The sequence below is a fragment of the Octopus sinensis genome, linkage group LG6, assembly GCF_006345805.1.
Source record: "Octopus sinensis linkage group LG6, ASM634580v1, whole genome shotgun sequence".
Taxonomy (NCBI): domain Eukaryota; kingdom Metazoa; phylum Mollusca; class Cephalopoda; order Octopoda; family Octopodidae; genus Octopus; species Octopus sinensis.
This window is the reverse complement of record NC_043002.1, coordinates 86,117,477-86,135,117: the sequence shown is the minus strand read 5'-3', so window position 1 is coordinate 86,135,117 and position 17,641 is coordinate 86,117,477. Positions and strand designations below refer to the sequence as shown.

The 17,641-nt window shown below is 36.9% G+C and overlaps 1 protein-coding gene across 4 annotated transcripts in view; it reads left to right on the top strand.

The window, feature by feature from the left end:
* LOC115212841 (espin) overlaps window positions 1-17,641 on the top strand; it is a 251,507-nt gene that overhangs the window by 105,850 nt on the left and 128,016 nt on the right. For all 4 annotated transcript variants that reach the window (XM_029781613.2, XM_029781611.2, XM_029781612.2 and 1 more), the window contains one exon: window positions 5,835-6,020. In XM_029781613.2, the coding sequence (XP_029637473.1) occupies window positions 5,835-6,020 (186 nt within the window). The remainder of the gene's footprint in view (window positions 1-5,834; window positions 6,021-17,641) is intronic.

The following is a 17,641-nucleotide window of genomic DNA, read 5'->3' as shown; positions in this document are numbered from 1 at the left end:
TAGGATCATTCTGCAATGGTTTTACATTGCACTAACTGCTAGAATGACTAGTTAATTGATTGCAAACATCTACTTTTTGAGTACCTTGCAAAACCTGATGTGTATTGGAGTGTTACCAAGTTAATAGCCAGGATCATTTTTGAGCTCCATTACTTCTCCCTCCTTCCCACCCACCTCTCTGTCTTTCTCTCTTTCTCTCTCTCTCTCTCTCTCTCACACACACACACATGGGTGTGGCTGCAAGGTAAGTAGTTTGTTTCCCAACCACAATGTAGGCTGTATGATGCTTGTGTACAAATGGCTATACTCCGTGTTAATGTGACATGGGCTCTGAATGCAGAAGACATACCTAGACTAGAGAGAAACGAAGGCAGTATGCACTGTTGGATGTGCAATGTCAGTGTACATGCGCAAAAAAGTGCAAATGTATTGAGAAAAAAGTTGGGCACAAGAGGAATCAAATGCAGCATGCATTTGGACATGTGATGTGTATGAATGAGGATACTTGCATAAAGAAGTGCTGATCACTGAAAGTGGATGTTACCCGCAGAAGAGGTAGACCCATGAAAACATAGGATGAAGTGGTAAGGACCAGTCTGAGGATGTTGGGCTTTACGGATGAAGTGACAATGGACTGAGATGTCTGGTGATATGAGGTTCTTGAGAAGACCCACACACATCAGCGAAACTGAGTTCTAGTAGCACTGTGTGTTCCACCCACACATAACAAGAAAACTTTTCTCACACCCTACTCCAACAAACCAAACTACATCTCTACATCTCTTCTTCACATTTCCTCTTTCATGCACTATGCTTACCTCTTACTCCCCAGTCCTGTTCTCTTGGCCCTGTTTCACTGTATCATTACTATCCACTAGCCCTAACCTGTGTGTTCCACCCACATGTAAGAAAACTTTCACACACCTTACCCCAAAAAAGCCAAACTACATCTCTACATCTCATCTCTTCTCTTCCTCACATTTCCACCTCCATTCACTATGCTCATGGCCCTGATTCTCCTTATCATTGCTATCAGGTAGCCTGTCCCCTCTATATAACCAGGCTTTTATCACTCATTACATTCTCCTTCCCCACTCTCTACATATGCTTCTTTGGCAATGTCCTGCCACTTATATTATGATCTTTGAACCCTGGTGTTTGCCACCATCTATCTCTCTCTTCTACCATCCCATTTATATTCTGATCCCTGTCTCTTGTATGCCTGGCACTTTGCCACCATCTCTCTCCTGCTGTCTTCCACTCTCTCTTTCTCTCTCCTTCTCCGGCTCTTCCTTCAGGTTGGGTAACCACGTATCTCCTTTATGGCAGCACATCTGTTTCTGTCCTCATTCCTGATCACTTTCTCTCTCTCTCTCTCTCTGTGCAACCTTGTACCTCCTCTGCAGCAAGACACCTGTTTCTGTCTTTCTGTCTCACTATAACCTTTCATCATCTGACATGAGATCACCTCCTCCAATGCCCCCCCACCCCTTCTCAAAAGATTTTTGTCTTGCAAGTTACTTGGTGACCCTTCCAGTGCCGGTGTCACTTGTCACTTAATAAGCACCCAGTCCACACTGTAAAGTGGTTGGCATTTGGAAGGGCATCCAGCTGTAAAACCTTGCAAAAATTGACCTCACTCGTGCTTGTGCCACGCAAAAATTTCTCAGTCCTCTCTGCTGAGTGATTGGTGTTAGGAAGGGCATCTAGCTGTAAAAGCCCTTGTGTATGTATGTGTATATATATATATTTATATATATATATATCTATAAATCTAATTTTTCCCTGTAAGTTTGGAGCCATACTCCCTAATATTATTATTATTATATATATATATTTCATCAGTCTCTTTTGTCGAACTGCCAAGTTATGGGTACATAAACACACTAACACTGATTTTCAAGTAGTGGTAGGGGACAGACAGAAATATAAATACATATACATATTGTTTTTTGATGTGTGTGTGTGTGTGTCTGTCTGTCCCCTACCACTACTTGAAAATCAGTGTTAGTGTGTTTATGTACCTATAATTTGGCAGTTCGACAAAAGAGACTGATGAAATATGTACCAGGATTAAAAAAATAAGTGGGGTCAATTCATTCCACTAAAATTCTTCAAGGCAGTGCCCCAGCATGGCCAGACTCTAATAATTGAAACAAGCAAAAGGAAAAAGAACCTATATATATATATTTCAGAGTTGTACTTGACTTTCTCTGAGACCATGCATTGTTTGATCTGAGATTCTTTGGACTTGTGCCCAACACTGTGTTTTGAAACTGAGACAATTACCTCATGAAAGGATCACACAAAGCATACAAATTCTCCTATATTCTTTTATATCCTCTTTCAATATGTTCATTATTAGTGTTGTTTGCTATGTTATTTAAGATATCTAACTATCTATCTATCTGTTTGTCTGTCTGCCTGTCTGCATACATGTATATATATATGTATGTATATATCAGATCATCCCATAAGCTCTGCCCAAATTTTGAATAAAGAAAATAAGTGATCAAATGTTATATTTAATTGAAATTTAATCATCAATGTACTTTCCCTGATTATCTATGACTTCCTTCCATCTATTTACAAGCTTTTTAATCCCATCAATGTAAAACTCTTTTGGTTTCAAAGTGAAGAACTCTGAAATGTCAGTTTCAACCTCCTCCTAGCGTGTGAAAGTTATGTCCCCCAAATGATTCTGTAAATTACGAAACAAATGGTAGTCTGAAGGAGCAAAGTTGGGAGAATAAGGTAGTTGAGGAATTTTTTCCCAACCAAGCTCTTCAATCTTCTATGATGTGATCTTTGCAGTGTAGGGTTGCGCATTGTCCTGATGGAAAATCACACCGTTTCAATTCACTAAAGCGGGTCATTTTTTCTTCAAAGCTTGGTTCACACACTCTAATTGCTGACAGGAGACTTGAGCATTGATTGTTGCATTAGGTGGGAACAATTCAAAGTGAATTACTCCTTTGCAATCTCACCACCTTTTTTTCCATGAAGTTCCCTTCTCGGTTGTGATTGAGCTTTTTCCCTTTTACCAAGCAACTGTTTACAATGTTTAACATGTCAATAGAAGATCCATTTTTCATCACCAGTCACAAGTCTATCTAAAAACGGGTGAAATGAGTTCACGAGAATGGAGAGAAGAGCAGATGTCAACTCGGGATTTGCAGTTGCTTTTGGACAATTCATGAGGCACCCATTTTTCAACTTTAAGAACCTTTCCAAGTTGTTGAAGATGACATTGAGCAGTTGTATGGTTTGAACTAAGCTTTATTGCCAATTCTTCAACTGATAATGCTGGATTTTCTTCAAGTAATGCCTCAAGGAGCTTATCATCAAACACAACTGGATGTCCTGTTTGATCTTCATCTTCAAGGTTGAAATCTCCACTTCTGAATATTGCAAACCATCTTTTGCAAGCTCTTCCATTCATGCATTCTTTTCCGTAAACTGAGTGTATGTTTCAAGCCGCTTTGGCTGCAGAGTTTCCTCTTTTGTACTCAAAGCATTATGTGCCTTAAATGCTCTTTGGATACTTCCATGTTAGAAGGGGTTTTAATCAAAGAAATTTTAATTCTATTATTCTGTAAAATAATATTTAATTAGTTTAAATGTACACAAAAGCTTAAAAATAATTTTTAGATTCCATTAGACATTCTAAAATACCATTAAATTTCATTCAGTTTTAAAAAAGGTAAATTCAGACAGAACTTATGGGATGACCTGATACATACATATGTATGTATGTACATACATGCAGGGGTTGGACAAAATAATGGAAACACCTTAAAATTTCAAACAAATTTATTTTAATATGGGGTAGGACTGCTTTTGGTTGTAATTACAGCTTGAATTCTATGAAGTATGGACTCATACAAAGTTTGAATTGTTTCCAAAGGAATTTTTTGTCCATTCTTCAGCTAAAACAGTCTCCAGTTCTTGTTGTGATGATGGTGGAGGATATCGACTCCTTACTTGTTTTTCTAAAAGGCACCATAAATGTTGAATAATATTGAAATCTGGGGACTGTGGTGGCCAGATAAGATGTTTAACTTCACTAGAATGTTCCTCGTGCCATTCAGTAACAACTTTAGCTGTATGAATTGGTGCATTCCTGAAAGATTGTGTTTCCCTCCAGAAACAGTTCTGCAACCATAGGATGAATTTGATCAGATATTTCAAAATTATGATGATATGATGCTAGGTGTTTCCATTATTTTCTCCAACCCCTGTATGTGTGTATTTACATACATGTTTTCCTCTTTTTCTTCCTTCTGGTTTGTCTTGTTTAGGGAATGGTTATCTGCAGACTCTCAATTGCTTGCTTGTTTACAAATTTTAGCTCAAACAGCTTCCTCAATAAAGTAGCATTTGTTTTTATATCATCATTTAAAGATTAACTGTGATTACTTATTTACGGTGTCTGTTCTTTTGATGATGATGAAATATTTTATAGCATTACTTTAGGTGAGGCTACAGTAATTTATACTGCATAAGATATGTGTGTTGAAGTTATAACCCAGATAATGTTAAACTTATCAATATTGTAATTTTTCAAATTCCAAATGCAGTTTGACAACATTGTGTTATTTCTTTTGTCTGCTTTTCAAAACATGCACTTATGGGTTAAATACCAGATCTTGAATTTGCCCTTCTACAATGCAAAATTTGCTTTAGAAATCTGTATATATGTCAGACTGGCATAGTCAATGCATTTGTTTTTTTTTTGTTTTTTTTTCTGGAACAAGTGAAAGTTAACTACAGGTAGAACATAGACAGGAAGTAATTCCAGAGGTTTAAATATGGGGGATGAAAGATTGGATGAAGTAATTAGTGTAAGGATAGGTGAGAAAACAGGAGGGAAGTGAAATGAGTAAGTCAAGTGGGCCTGAGTAGAAGTGGAAATTTTGTACCACTTCCACAAATTTAATTAGCTCTGATGAGTTGAGACCTCTGTGGTCAAGACATAAAAAGCAGTGTGGAGGGATTATATGTAGGGCAAAATTTGGAGTATGTTGGTGAGTGGCACCATGCAAATCAGTCAGGTGACCCTTCTCTGGTTGCAATCTAGGATATTCATGTGTGCAGCAGCAGCAGCACTGTCCCACATGTGGGAGTAATATTCTTGTTTGGGTTTTACTTGAATCTTAAAGTTAGCAGCTGTTGAGATATGAAGTATTTTCTACCGCTAAAGAGAAAGGTCAACCTTTGGGATGCAGTTTTGCTATGTCATGAATATGAAATCACCAGGACCATTGATGGTTGAGAAGGAGTATATGTGGAAAATATTGCAATAATTGTTAAATATTTACCAATACTAAATTCTCTGCATCTACATTTTGAGTTGAAGATCTACTGTAGTTGGCATAAGCTTTCATCTGTGTTTGATTGATAAATAATGAATTAATTTAATCACTTGTCTCCTTTTCTCATTAATCCGGTCACCCATGCCACTTTCTCATGAAATTGTAGCATTGTACCAGATCATTTTTATATCTGTTTTTCCATGCTAGCATGGGTGGGTAGGGAGTTTTGGGGGTAATGTTTACAGCTGGATGTCCTTCCTGACACCAATCCTTTTAATTACTTCTTATGATACACAGGCATATGGTGTATTATAAAATCTGGGATTCACACAGTATAAGAATACATACAATATTGCTTATAATTTTACATATTCTAATATGATCATTTTATTGTCATATCTTTTCTGTAATATGTTTTATTATGCTCTGCTGACATTTTAATGACTTTTTCTTATGTTTGCAACTCTTCAGAAATTCTTTTGTGAAAGTAAGCCATTAATGTCAACTTTTTCATTTTAGGTGGAAGAAGCCAAAGCTGACTCAAATGAAAGAGATTTTGATGGTGCTACACCTTTACACTTTGCAGCCAGCTGTGGTCAAGCCAAAGTTGTTGAATGGCTTTTGCAGTCAGGCGGAGCAACAATTTCCATGGATAAAACTGGAGCTACTCCATTACATAATGCAGCTGAAATTGGCCAGTTGCAGGTAGATTCAAATATTTATTAATCATGTTGGGGTTGTATACTTGTCTAACAAGTGACTTGATCTGAGAGTATGTGTTGAAACTGATGCAATTGCATCATGGAAGAGTCATTTTAATCATTTTATATATTAAAAAAATGTGAAATTCACTTTTCATTTAACTTTTGATATAGTTCCTCACACCTCAAGAAATCAGAGAAAAATTAATTTAGCAGTAATTGTTTGTTTTTAGTGACTAAAATTACTTTTCCATGATGTAATTGTTATTTACTAATAATTTTTATAATTAAACTGAATAATTGATTATTTATTTGATGTGTATTAATTCATTAAATGCCATTTCAGTCCTGAGAATCACACATTTTTGAAATAGTTAGATCAAATTGCTTTCCAGGTTGTCTGTTATAGCATACAATATGGTACATTCATTCTCTGTGAAAGGGAGAAAGGATTATTTTGAGAAATGTGAATGTACCATATTTTATAACATTAATGATAGAAAAGGAATTACTGCTTTCATATGAATGAGTTTATGTTGTGCGAAATATTCATTACCAAATTGATCACTAGTGGATGGTTTATTAGTAAAATGCAGTACAAGGGACAGCAAGTATATCTCCCTGCTGTACAGACAGAGATGGGATGATACCTTAAAGGCAAAGCAAGATGAAAATTTCCACCAAAACTAATCTTGAACTTGAAGTTACTATATTATAATACTTACTGATTTAACTTCTGCATTTATGGTCATCATAATATTGATCTTTGGCTGCCATTGTTTTGATGCAAATGGATTTTCTAAAAGGCTTTGTACTAAGTATGAATACATCTCAGATAGGGAAAATGGTAGAATAAATAAGAAATGTTATCTATTGATTTATCAGTTGTCATCATTTTACTCTCTTTTGCTCTGAAATATTAAAACCATTGATTTGGTGACACCCATTAACCATCTTAATAATACAGGCAGGGAATTGGCAGAATCATTAGCGCATTGGATAAAGTGCTTTGTAGTATTTGTTCTGGCTCCCTGCAGTCTGAGTTCAGATCCCACCAAAGTCAACTTCGCTTGCCATTTATCCAAGTGTGATAAGAAGCAATGGATTGATGAAATTGTTTGAACATCAGATGGAATATCTTGTGTAATCTGCTCCATCTGTTTCCATTCTGAGTCCAAATTCCACTTAGGTGATTCAATTCTCACCAATGGCTATGTTATCCACCCTTAACTGGATAAGAGCATGTGTCAAGGTAGATAATGACTGACTGTATTCAGACTGGCTATCTATTGCTTCAGCATATTTGTGCTATAGATACAGGGGCTTTGAAGGGGGATCAACTCGTAACTTCTTTCTCCTGACACATCAAACTCACTAATAAGGCTTCAGGGTTTTAGATATTTCAGAAACATTCTCAACACTGAGGACACACTGCTACTGCCAATGAAAAAGAATTGCTGGTATCAGTGGTATAAAGGTCTAAAAAATTAGTGGTTTCTAGTGTATTTGCTTAGTTTGATGTCAGTTCTGATTGAACAACCCATAATCAAACGCTTTCCTGTTGTAACAGTCCTGTTTCCTTGCATTTCTTGGACTATATTGTACAATTTTTCTGGTTTTTTTTTTGTTTTGTTTTATAAGATGGTAGAGTGTGTTTTGAAGTAGATTTCATTACTATTTCTAGCAGGTTGAGTAATCTTATAGAAGCTCATAGGTTGTATTAACTTGTAATTGTTTCTCATATGGAAGAAAAATGAAGTTCAACTACAGTGTTTCTAAATAATTTCTAGGCGCAGGAGTGGCTGTGTGGTAAGTAGCTTGCTTACCAACCACATGGTTCCGGGTTTAGTCCCACTGCATGGCACCTTGGGCAAGTGTCTTCTGCTATAGCCTCGGGCCGACCAAAGCCTTGTGAGTGGATTTGGTAGACAGAAACTGAAAGAAGCCCGTTGTATATATGTATATGTATGTATATATATGTATGTGTGTGTTTGTGTGTCTGTGTTTGTCCCCCCAACATCGCTTGACAACTGATGCTGGTATTATGTCCCCGTAACTTAGCGGTTCGGCAAAAAGAAACCGATAGAATAAGTACTAGGCTTTCAAAGAATAAGTCCTGGTGTCGATTTGCTTGACTAAAGGCGGTGCTCCAGCATGGCCGCAGTCAAATGACTGAAACAAGTAAGAGAGTAAAAGAGAGAGTAAAGAGTAATGATGTTGAAAAAGACATGTTTTTTGAATTTTATACAAGCTGATACTATAGTCGTTTTGTTTTTGAAAATAGTTGTCATATCTTTGTAAAATCTTGAGCTTTCTTTTCAAAGCTAAGATTTCTGATTTGATAGCTTGTATTAAAACATTTGCATTGCAGCCACATGCTTCTGGGTTCAGTTTTACTTTACAGTACCTTGTGAAAGTATTTGTTTTCTACTGTATATCTTTGGGTTGACCACTGCCTTATAACTAGTAATGTGCAGAAGTCCATTGTGCATGTGTATGTACATTGTCAGTCTCTGTCTCCATTATTCCCTTCCTTATCACTCATTATTGACTTATGTCACTCTTATTCTCTTATCAACACCCATTTTGATCAGTCTCTCATGTTACACTCTCCTCTATCACTCATTGTTAACATCCATCACTAATTCTCTTTCTCTCTCTCACTCTCTTTTATCATCCTCTCTCTTCTATCATCCAGTCTCTCTCTGATCACTTTCCCCTCTACTGATGCTACTCTGTTTAATCTCCTTACCAACAACCATCATATAGCTGTGTGTCACTTTATCTCTTAGTTTATTCTTTCTACCATGCTCTCATTCTGGTTACTGTTTCATAATTCTTTTTTTTTTATTTTCTGAGAACAAGACCACCCTCTGACAGTAGTAAATGAATGGAAACTGTAAAGAGGGCTCTTTAGTGTTGTCAGGGTCAAGGGAACTGCTAATGTGCTGATGATGTGCTAACAAGGGAAAACATTCCAAAAATTTAAAATATGAGCAAGATGTGGTCCCTGAACTAACTAGGAGGGCCCTATGAAAAAAAAAAAACTTGATCTGTGATAAATCATCTGATGCTATATTCCCATGCCAGCAAGGAAAAGCAAACATAAAAGGATATTGATAATGATAGTAATGATGATGCTACTGGTGATGATGATGATGACGATGACGACGATGACGACGACTACGACGACGGTGGTGGTGGTGGTGATGAAAATTATGAAGTATCGTACAAAAATACCAAAATAATTAAGTTAGAAATTATCTAAAACTATTAGCATTTAATTTAAATATATTAACATTTAATTTAAATATATTATCTCAACTGTGAAATCTGTCATTTACTAATTCTTGAAAATTATCCAAAACTTAGAGGAATTGACTAAAATACTTAACTTTTTTTTTATCATTAATTGGTATATCAAGCCAATGTTTGGGACAGATATTAAGGTTATTATATAATCTTTGACAGACTGGCACTAAAATGGTTAAGCAAATCTTTTTACTCTATCTCTCATTACATATTCCTCAACAACTGTGGATATTTGAAATGTAAATAATGTTCTGATAGGACACATTAGTAAATAATGTTCTGATAGGACACATTAAATATTGTACATTAAATATTGCGGGATTGTCATGGAAGGAATGCCTTTAATTATATGTCCTCTTAATCAAGGTTCACTTGGAGCTAAGCAACAACAGCAAGAATATCAATAACATATTTATACAGAAATTTTCTTGAAAACTTTTATATCATCATCATCATCGTCATCACTTAACATCCACTTTCCATACTGGCATGTGTTGGACGTTTTGACAGGAACTGGCAAGGTCAGGAGCCACACTAAGTTATATTGTCTGTTTTGGCATGATTTCTACAGCTGGATGCCCTTCTTAACATCAACCACTTTACAAAGTGTTCTGGATGCTTTTTACATGGCACCAGCACCAGTGCTTTTTATGTGGAACCAGCACCAATATTTTTGCATGATGTCAGCACCAATATATTTCTTTACTACCCACAAGGGGCTAAACATAGAGGGGACAAATAAGGACACACAAATGGATTAAGTCGATTACATTGACCCCAGTGTGAAACTGGTACTTAATTTATCGACCCCGAAAGGTTGAAAGGCAAAATTGACCTCAGCGGAATTTGAACTCAGAACGTAACGACAGACGAAATACCGCTAAGCATTTCGCCCGGCATGCTAACGATTCTGCCAGCTCAACGCCTTTCAATAGGGTCACCAAATACCTTGCAAGGCAAACACCCTCAAGTGGAAGGGGAGAGTAGTATTCAGGGGGTGTGACTTTGTGCCACTTGAAAGATTTAAGGTATAGAAGGGACAGATGTGTCTTGCTGCAGAGTAGATACATGGATACTCCAGTTGGAAATCAAAGACAAGTGGGTTAGAGAGAAAGAGAGTGATAGTGTGAGAGATGGTGATGGAGATGTGTCAGGACATCTGGAGATATTGGGGGTGTTAAGAATAGGTGAGGTGATACAGAGGTTTGGACTGGGTGAGTGGTAAGGCTAGAGGTGATTATGGCAAATGATGGAAAGAAATGTAGGAGAGGCATGGGGACAGTGGCTGTGGTAGATATGTGAGGGCATTGAGGGTGATAGCAGATAAGTGAAGAGTTGATGATGAAGAGCATCACAGCCATCTTTCTCCAATCAAACTCTACTTCTTAAAAGTAGGAAGGATATATCGGACAATATAATCTGGGATAAAATATGTTTAAAATGCCAGGATGGTCACAACTAGTACTCTTGACTCATCATCACCATCATCATCATCATCATCATCATCCAATTCCAGTCCAAAAGACTTTTCATTATAGATTAGTGTAATGCAGGGGTCCTTAAACTTTTTAGTTCAACACCTCCTTTCACCAAGTGACATTTTACAAACGCCCTTCTCCAAGTTCTGTAAAAAAAAACCAGTGGTTTATTATCCACATTTTCCTCTATTATTCCATCCAGCATGTGTCTCCTTTTACACTTTTACATATGTGTGAACTGGTGCTTCCTATGTTTAATTTTTAAGTAAATTATGAAAGAAGAGTGAGGACTTGCATAATGAAATTATACTGGATCTTGGCACTTCATCAGTTATGTTCCTGCTCACTGATAACACTATGTCCTGCCCATATTCTAACCAAAACAAAATTTCTGTTTTGAAAATGTGTTTAAAATATACTCTCTTTTACTCTCTTTTACTTGTTTCAGTCATTTGACTGTGACCATGCTGGAACACCGCCTTTAGTCAAGCAAATCGACCCCAGGACTTATTCTTTGTAAGCCTAGTACTTATTCTATCTGTCTCTTTTGCTGAACTGCTAAGTTACAGGGGCGTAAACACACCAGCATCGGTTGTCAAGCGATGTTGGGGAAACAAACACAGACACACAAGCATATGCACAAACACACACACACACATACATATGTATATATATATACATACATACGAAGGGGTTCTTTCAGTTTCTGTCTACCAAATCCACTCACAAGGCTTTGTTTGGCCCGAGGCTATAGTAGAAGACACTTGCCCAAGGTGCCACGCAGTGGGACTGAACCCGGAACCATGTGGTTTGTAAGCAAGCTACTTACCACACAGCCACTCCTACCTATATAAGTATGTTTTTTAAAAATTTTTTTTATACTTGCTTCAGTTATTAGACTGCAGCCATGCTGGGGCACCACCTTAAAGAAATTTTAGTCAAATGAATCGCCTCCTTCATGTTTTTTTTTGTTTTTAAATCTGGTACTTATTCAATCAATCTCTTTTACCAAACTGCTAAGTTACAGGGACATTAACACAACAACATTGGTTGTCAGGTGGTGAAAGTGGATACACACGCACACACAAATGTATGTATGAATATATGTATGTATATGATGGGCTTCTTTCAGTTTCTATCTACCAAATCCACTCACAAGACTTTGGTTGGTCTAAGGCTATAGTAGAAGACACTTGCCCAAGGTGCCATGCAGTGGGACTGAACCCGGAACCATGTGGTTGGGAAGCAAACTTAGAACCACATATCAATGCCTGTTTAAATATTTCCTTACTTAGAAAGATGTGATTCTTCTAAATACCCTGCACCTCCATCATTGTAGTATCCCCTTGATAATTTACCATTGTTTTACATATAACTCATTCCCATCTCTCTATCTCTCTCTTCATCATCATCATCATTGTTTAACATCCGCTTTCCGAGAGTGTAGTAGGTGCTTTTACATACCACTGGCACAAGAGCCAGTCAGGTAGTACTGGCAATGCCCATGCTCAAAATGGTGTTTTTTACGTGCCACCTGCACAGGAGCCAGTCTAGCGGCACTGGCAACGACCTTGATCGAATGTTTTTTCACGTGCCAGTAAGGCAACGCTGGAAACGATCACGCTCAAATGGTGCTTTTTACATGCCGACTCCAGACAAAACTATTCAATTAACCAATAGATATTCCTTCATAAATATTTAGTCTGTGTTCTTTCATGATGATAACTTTTAAAATTCAAAATTCTAGCCAAACCATACAAAAATATGCTTTACTTTACAATCAATATTCTACCAATCCCTCATCTCCAATTTTATGCACTTTCCTATCCATTTTTATTTAGATTAATCTGTAAAGCGGTTTTTAGAATTCAATAAATTGCATCAATCAGTTAACTTTTATATTTTCACTGGGCCTCTATTACCAAACAGATATAATTGTCTTCCTTCTCCTCATCTTCTTTGTCCTCCTCCTCATCGATGTCATCAATGTCATCATCATCTTATCACAGTTTTGCCAAGTTGGTAGCATGGTGTACATAGGCTATATATCACATTCTACTAGCATTTTGATACACAATAAAGATAAAACTGCCATTTTCTGCTGCTGAGTTTGACATTTTTTGGTGGCGGTGGTGGTGGTGGTTGTGGCAGCAGTGGTGCTGGCGGCAGTGGTGCTGGCAGCAGCGGTGGTGTGGCTTTTGTCCTTAATGTCCTTATCCTGAACCATTTTACATTCAAGGGAAATGTTGTGTTCTTGGTACACCAAGGAAATCAAGTAACCTGCCTGATACGTCCTTGGGCCCAAGAGAGAGCTACTACTACTACTACTACTACTACTGCTGCTGCTGCTGCTGCTGCTGCTACTCAGTTTTTATTCAGGGTCCATAGGCAAAATATGATTGAGAATCACTAGTTTATCATTTTGTGTTAATTCATTTCAGCACAAAAGTAGCAGTCAAATTGTTCACAATTTGTGAATAACTTAAATATTTTGTACCCTGAAGTCAATTTTTTTTTTTTATGATTACATTATTTATTTTGAGATGATTACATTATTTATTTATTGAGATGCAGCACGGAATTTTGTCAGTGAACAGGTCGCGGTCTCAAAGCAATGAAAATATTTTGACAAATTAAATTTAAATGTCGAAGTGAATTTAACGGTTTTTGTGTGTTTCTTAAATGGCTTATAAACACCTTCCATGCTGCAATTGTTTTCGTTCCAGCACACGATCTCAGATCTGGTCACTTGCTATGCAAGTGCATCTCCGTAATTATTTATTTTATAAACAATAATCTTAAAAGGACTTTACAACATTTAAATTGTTTGCTTTTGTTTAAGACACATTATTTCTTCTAAACCTCTGCCATAAATTTACAACATTAATACAAGCAGATCTTCATTGGTTATAGTGGAAGAGGGCTGTTTTATATTTTGTTATTTAACTCCAGGTCAACCCTGATTAAGTACACCTATAATGGGATGGTCACAGTATTCCAATAGTGGCCATCCTATCTTTTCCCTATGTGTGAGGAATGCAAGGCCATGTTATCTTGCATCCCCCATTTGTTCAAGAGAATAAGACACGATTTCAGAGACTTAGCTGTTATTTGTAGCAAGTCAAATTATATGTTAGTGTTATTTAGTCCCAAGTCAATCTTCATAGGCTGCTAACCTATTACCAAAGACATTCCCATTGTGATCACCCTGTTTTTTTTATGGTTATGTAGAACAACATTGTCTCATGTACCCTTTCCTTACTTAAAATGTTATGGTGTGATTTAACCTTTTAGCGTTCAGGTTGCTCTGTAAAATATAGTGCTTGTTTATTCACTTTGTTTTGAATTAATCATGTATTATTTTGTAGCCAGTGAAGGCATGTGGCTTAGTGGTTAGGCTATTTGGCTTGTGGTCATGAGTTCAATTCCTGGTGACTTGTATCTTTGAGCGGGACACTTTATTTCATGTTGCTCCAGTCCACTCAACTGGCAAAAATGAGTAGTACTTGTATTTCAAGAGCCAGCCTTGTCACACTTTGTGTCACACTGAACTCCACTGAGAACTGCATTAAGAGTATATGTGTCTGTGTATGAGCAGGATGTTCCGTTGATCAGATTAACTGAAACCTTTGTCATCGGAACCAGTGGAGTGTCATTTTGTAGCCTAAAGATTTTGATGATGTGTTTGTTTGTTTTTAGAATGACGTTGTAGAATAGATGTGAGAGACTGGATCTGGCCAGTTTGAACATAAAACAGGTTGACTATTTGGGCTGGGTTTGACTGGTTTAAATGCTAAAGGATTAAAGGAAATTTGACTGCTTCCTCTAGCAGGTCAGTCAACCACTTTGAAGTTTCCTTGTCAGCTTAATAAATTATTGTGTAAGTGTGGGAGTTGGTGGTGGTAGTAGTGAGTGGGTGTGCATGTGGAATGGGAAGGTGGTGTGTGTGGTGGTGGTGTGACTGAATGACTGTGGGTGGATGTACAATAGTTTAATCCCTCCTCGAATGCTATAATAAATATATTGTGTTAACTATACCTATAAAACATCTTTTTAATGTCATTAATCACACATTTTATTTTTATTCCTCTGTATGACACACAAAACATATAATTACTTAAATGCACATGCTCTTATAGACTTGTGTACGTCTTATAATAGCATCCAGAAATCTTGTATATCCACAATATAAATATAAAAGTACCATAACTGGTTTGTTTTTCTTCTTAAGCATTTAATCTACAAAATCTTTTATCTTTTACTTGTTTCATTCACTAGACTGTGGTCATACTGGGGCACCATCTTGAAGGGGACTTTAGTTGAACAAATCAACCCTAGTACTTATCTTTTAAAGTTTGCTACTTATTCTATTGGACTCTTTTTTTGCTGAACTGCTAAGTTACGGGGATATAAACAAACACCAATTGTCAAGTGGTGGTTGGAGACAAAGACACACATGCACACATGCATGCACACACATTCTTTCCATTTTTGTCTACCAAATCCACTTAGAAGGCTTTGGTTGGCCCAAAGCTATAGTAGAAAACACCTGCCCAATGTGTCACATGGTGGAACTGAACCCAAAACTATGTGATTGGGAAACAAACTTCTTACCATACATCTATGCCCACATCTTTATTTCATTTCATTTCATTTCATCTATATACATATATCAGTATTTAGCAGAAGCAACAGAGTAACTCATGAACCAAAATTTCTGTGCATTGGCACTTATCAAAGTTTGGTAAGTGCTATACTCATGTTTTGAGGTCTATTTTTCCTATTTGCATCACCAAGCCTATTCGAAGAATTAGCATTGTCCTATGTGTGAATTTTCCATTTGTTGTGTTTCTATTTAAATCTTTGGAACATATTTGTATACAGGTGAAATAGCACAAATTGAACAAGGGCAATGAAAGACAGATTGACAATGTGAGAAGTTACAATGGGTGGGCAAATTTTTCGAAAACTAATAGAGAAAATGTAATCTCATGCACCCACACACATAGATAAAAAAAATTACAAGTTGTGTGCAAGGACTAATCAGCAAAAGAGCAAAAAAATGTAAAAAGGAAAAGAAGTGTGGTGTCATTTCATGTAAACCTTTTATCAAAATAGAATAAAGTACAAGATAAAAGAAATAAAAAAGACACTTATCATGCATACACATATGCATGCACACAAACACATACCATTTATATGTTTGTGTGTGTGCATGTGAGTGTGCATGTGTCTGTGTGTGTGCATGCATGCGTGTGTGCATGTGTGTCTTCTGGGAGAAGCTCAGAGGAAACTTTTTTGTAAGAGTTATGTCCCTTGATTAAGGATCAGCCTGTACCATCACTGTGTATGAGATAAATGCCTGTTGAGTGGGGTTGTGATCTGAGGTGTGGGTAGGATGGTTTTAATATGTGTGGAGGTCAGAAGTGCAGATGAAGGGGAGAGATTAGTCAATCTTAAAATCATATATAAGCCTCTATGTTTAGGTGTATGAGTGTCCTTGTATGTCATAAGTTGAGTACATAAGTATTGTACTGAATCCTCAGACTGATGATGGGAGGTGCTGATGGTGGCAAATCTGAAATTTATGTTCATGATATATGTCTACCAGTATCCAAACAAATATCTCTAATCATAAGGGCTTGGAAAATTTTGCTTTTACACTTTAGGTAGGTATCCAGGGGATGAGAATTCTTTAGCATGATTATTTTCTTGTCAAGCAGAGTCTACTGTCATTATTGAAATAAGCCTTACACTTTTCTGGTAATCTCCACTTGATGCTGTAATCTATGGCACTTACATTCAATGACCATATATGCCTAGCGAGGGCTACAAAACCTCACATCTGGTTTGTGAAAGAAGATTTGTGGATGTTAAATCTAATTCTGAATGGACTGTCTGTCATGCCCGCATATTTCCACACATCCATATGCCTGTTGGAATCCTTGATATCACTTGTGCCTAATATACAATGGTTTCTGTGTCGCATTGGTGTTCTGTAGACATGCTGTGTTGCCTCTGGCTTAACATCCTACCTCTGTCTCAAGTATGGGCCTACTTACTAAGATTTTTTTAATACTAGGTGCACAACTGAGAGAGACTCTTAAGTTATGCCTGTTTAGATGTGTCTCTTTATCTATGTGTTTAAAGAAAGTGTTTACTAATTAAACAAAGAAGGATCTTATCTACACAAGTTTTTACCTTCAGGAAGAAGTGGAGTGTGAACCACAAAATTTTCTGGTGGAGTTTTCTCTTGGTGGGGTTAGGGTTGGTTGTGTAGTTAATCTTATCCTTAAATTTGCTAGTTGCCAGGGCCTCATAATATGGAGCTGTGATGTCAAAAATTTCTTTACTGAAAAACAGGTTGAAGATTTTTCTGCTGGACCTCTTAATCAGGTTCCTTAACACTATGGCTGGAAAACAGGAAGCTGTATTAACATATGCTAGTCTTTCATTTGGTTTCCCAAAGGGTTTTTAAGGAAATTAACATTAAGGAAATCAACCACCTTCAAGTTGGTTTCTATTGTGATCATGAGTTCAAGGATTCAGGGTATTGGTTAGGTCTTACTTAAGCATATTGAGTTTGACCATTCACCCCTATTAATATTACTAAAGTATCATTTCTGTATAGACCAAAACTAGCTGAGGAGAATTGCTTATTTTGTGAACCCAGAATAAAAATACCAATATGGTCACATACATAGTACTGTCAAAAGTCTCCACTGCAACATCAAAGGAGTCCTGGGGTCAGTTTGCAATACCAAGGTCAACCTGTTGTTGAAGAGCAAGTTTTTCTAGCATGCATGATGATGCCTATGCTCCTGTCTTTTCTCTC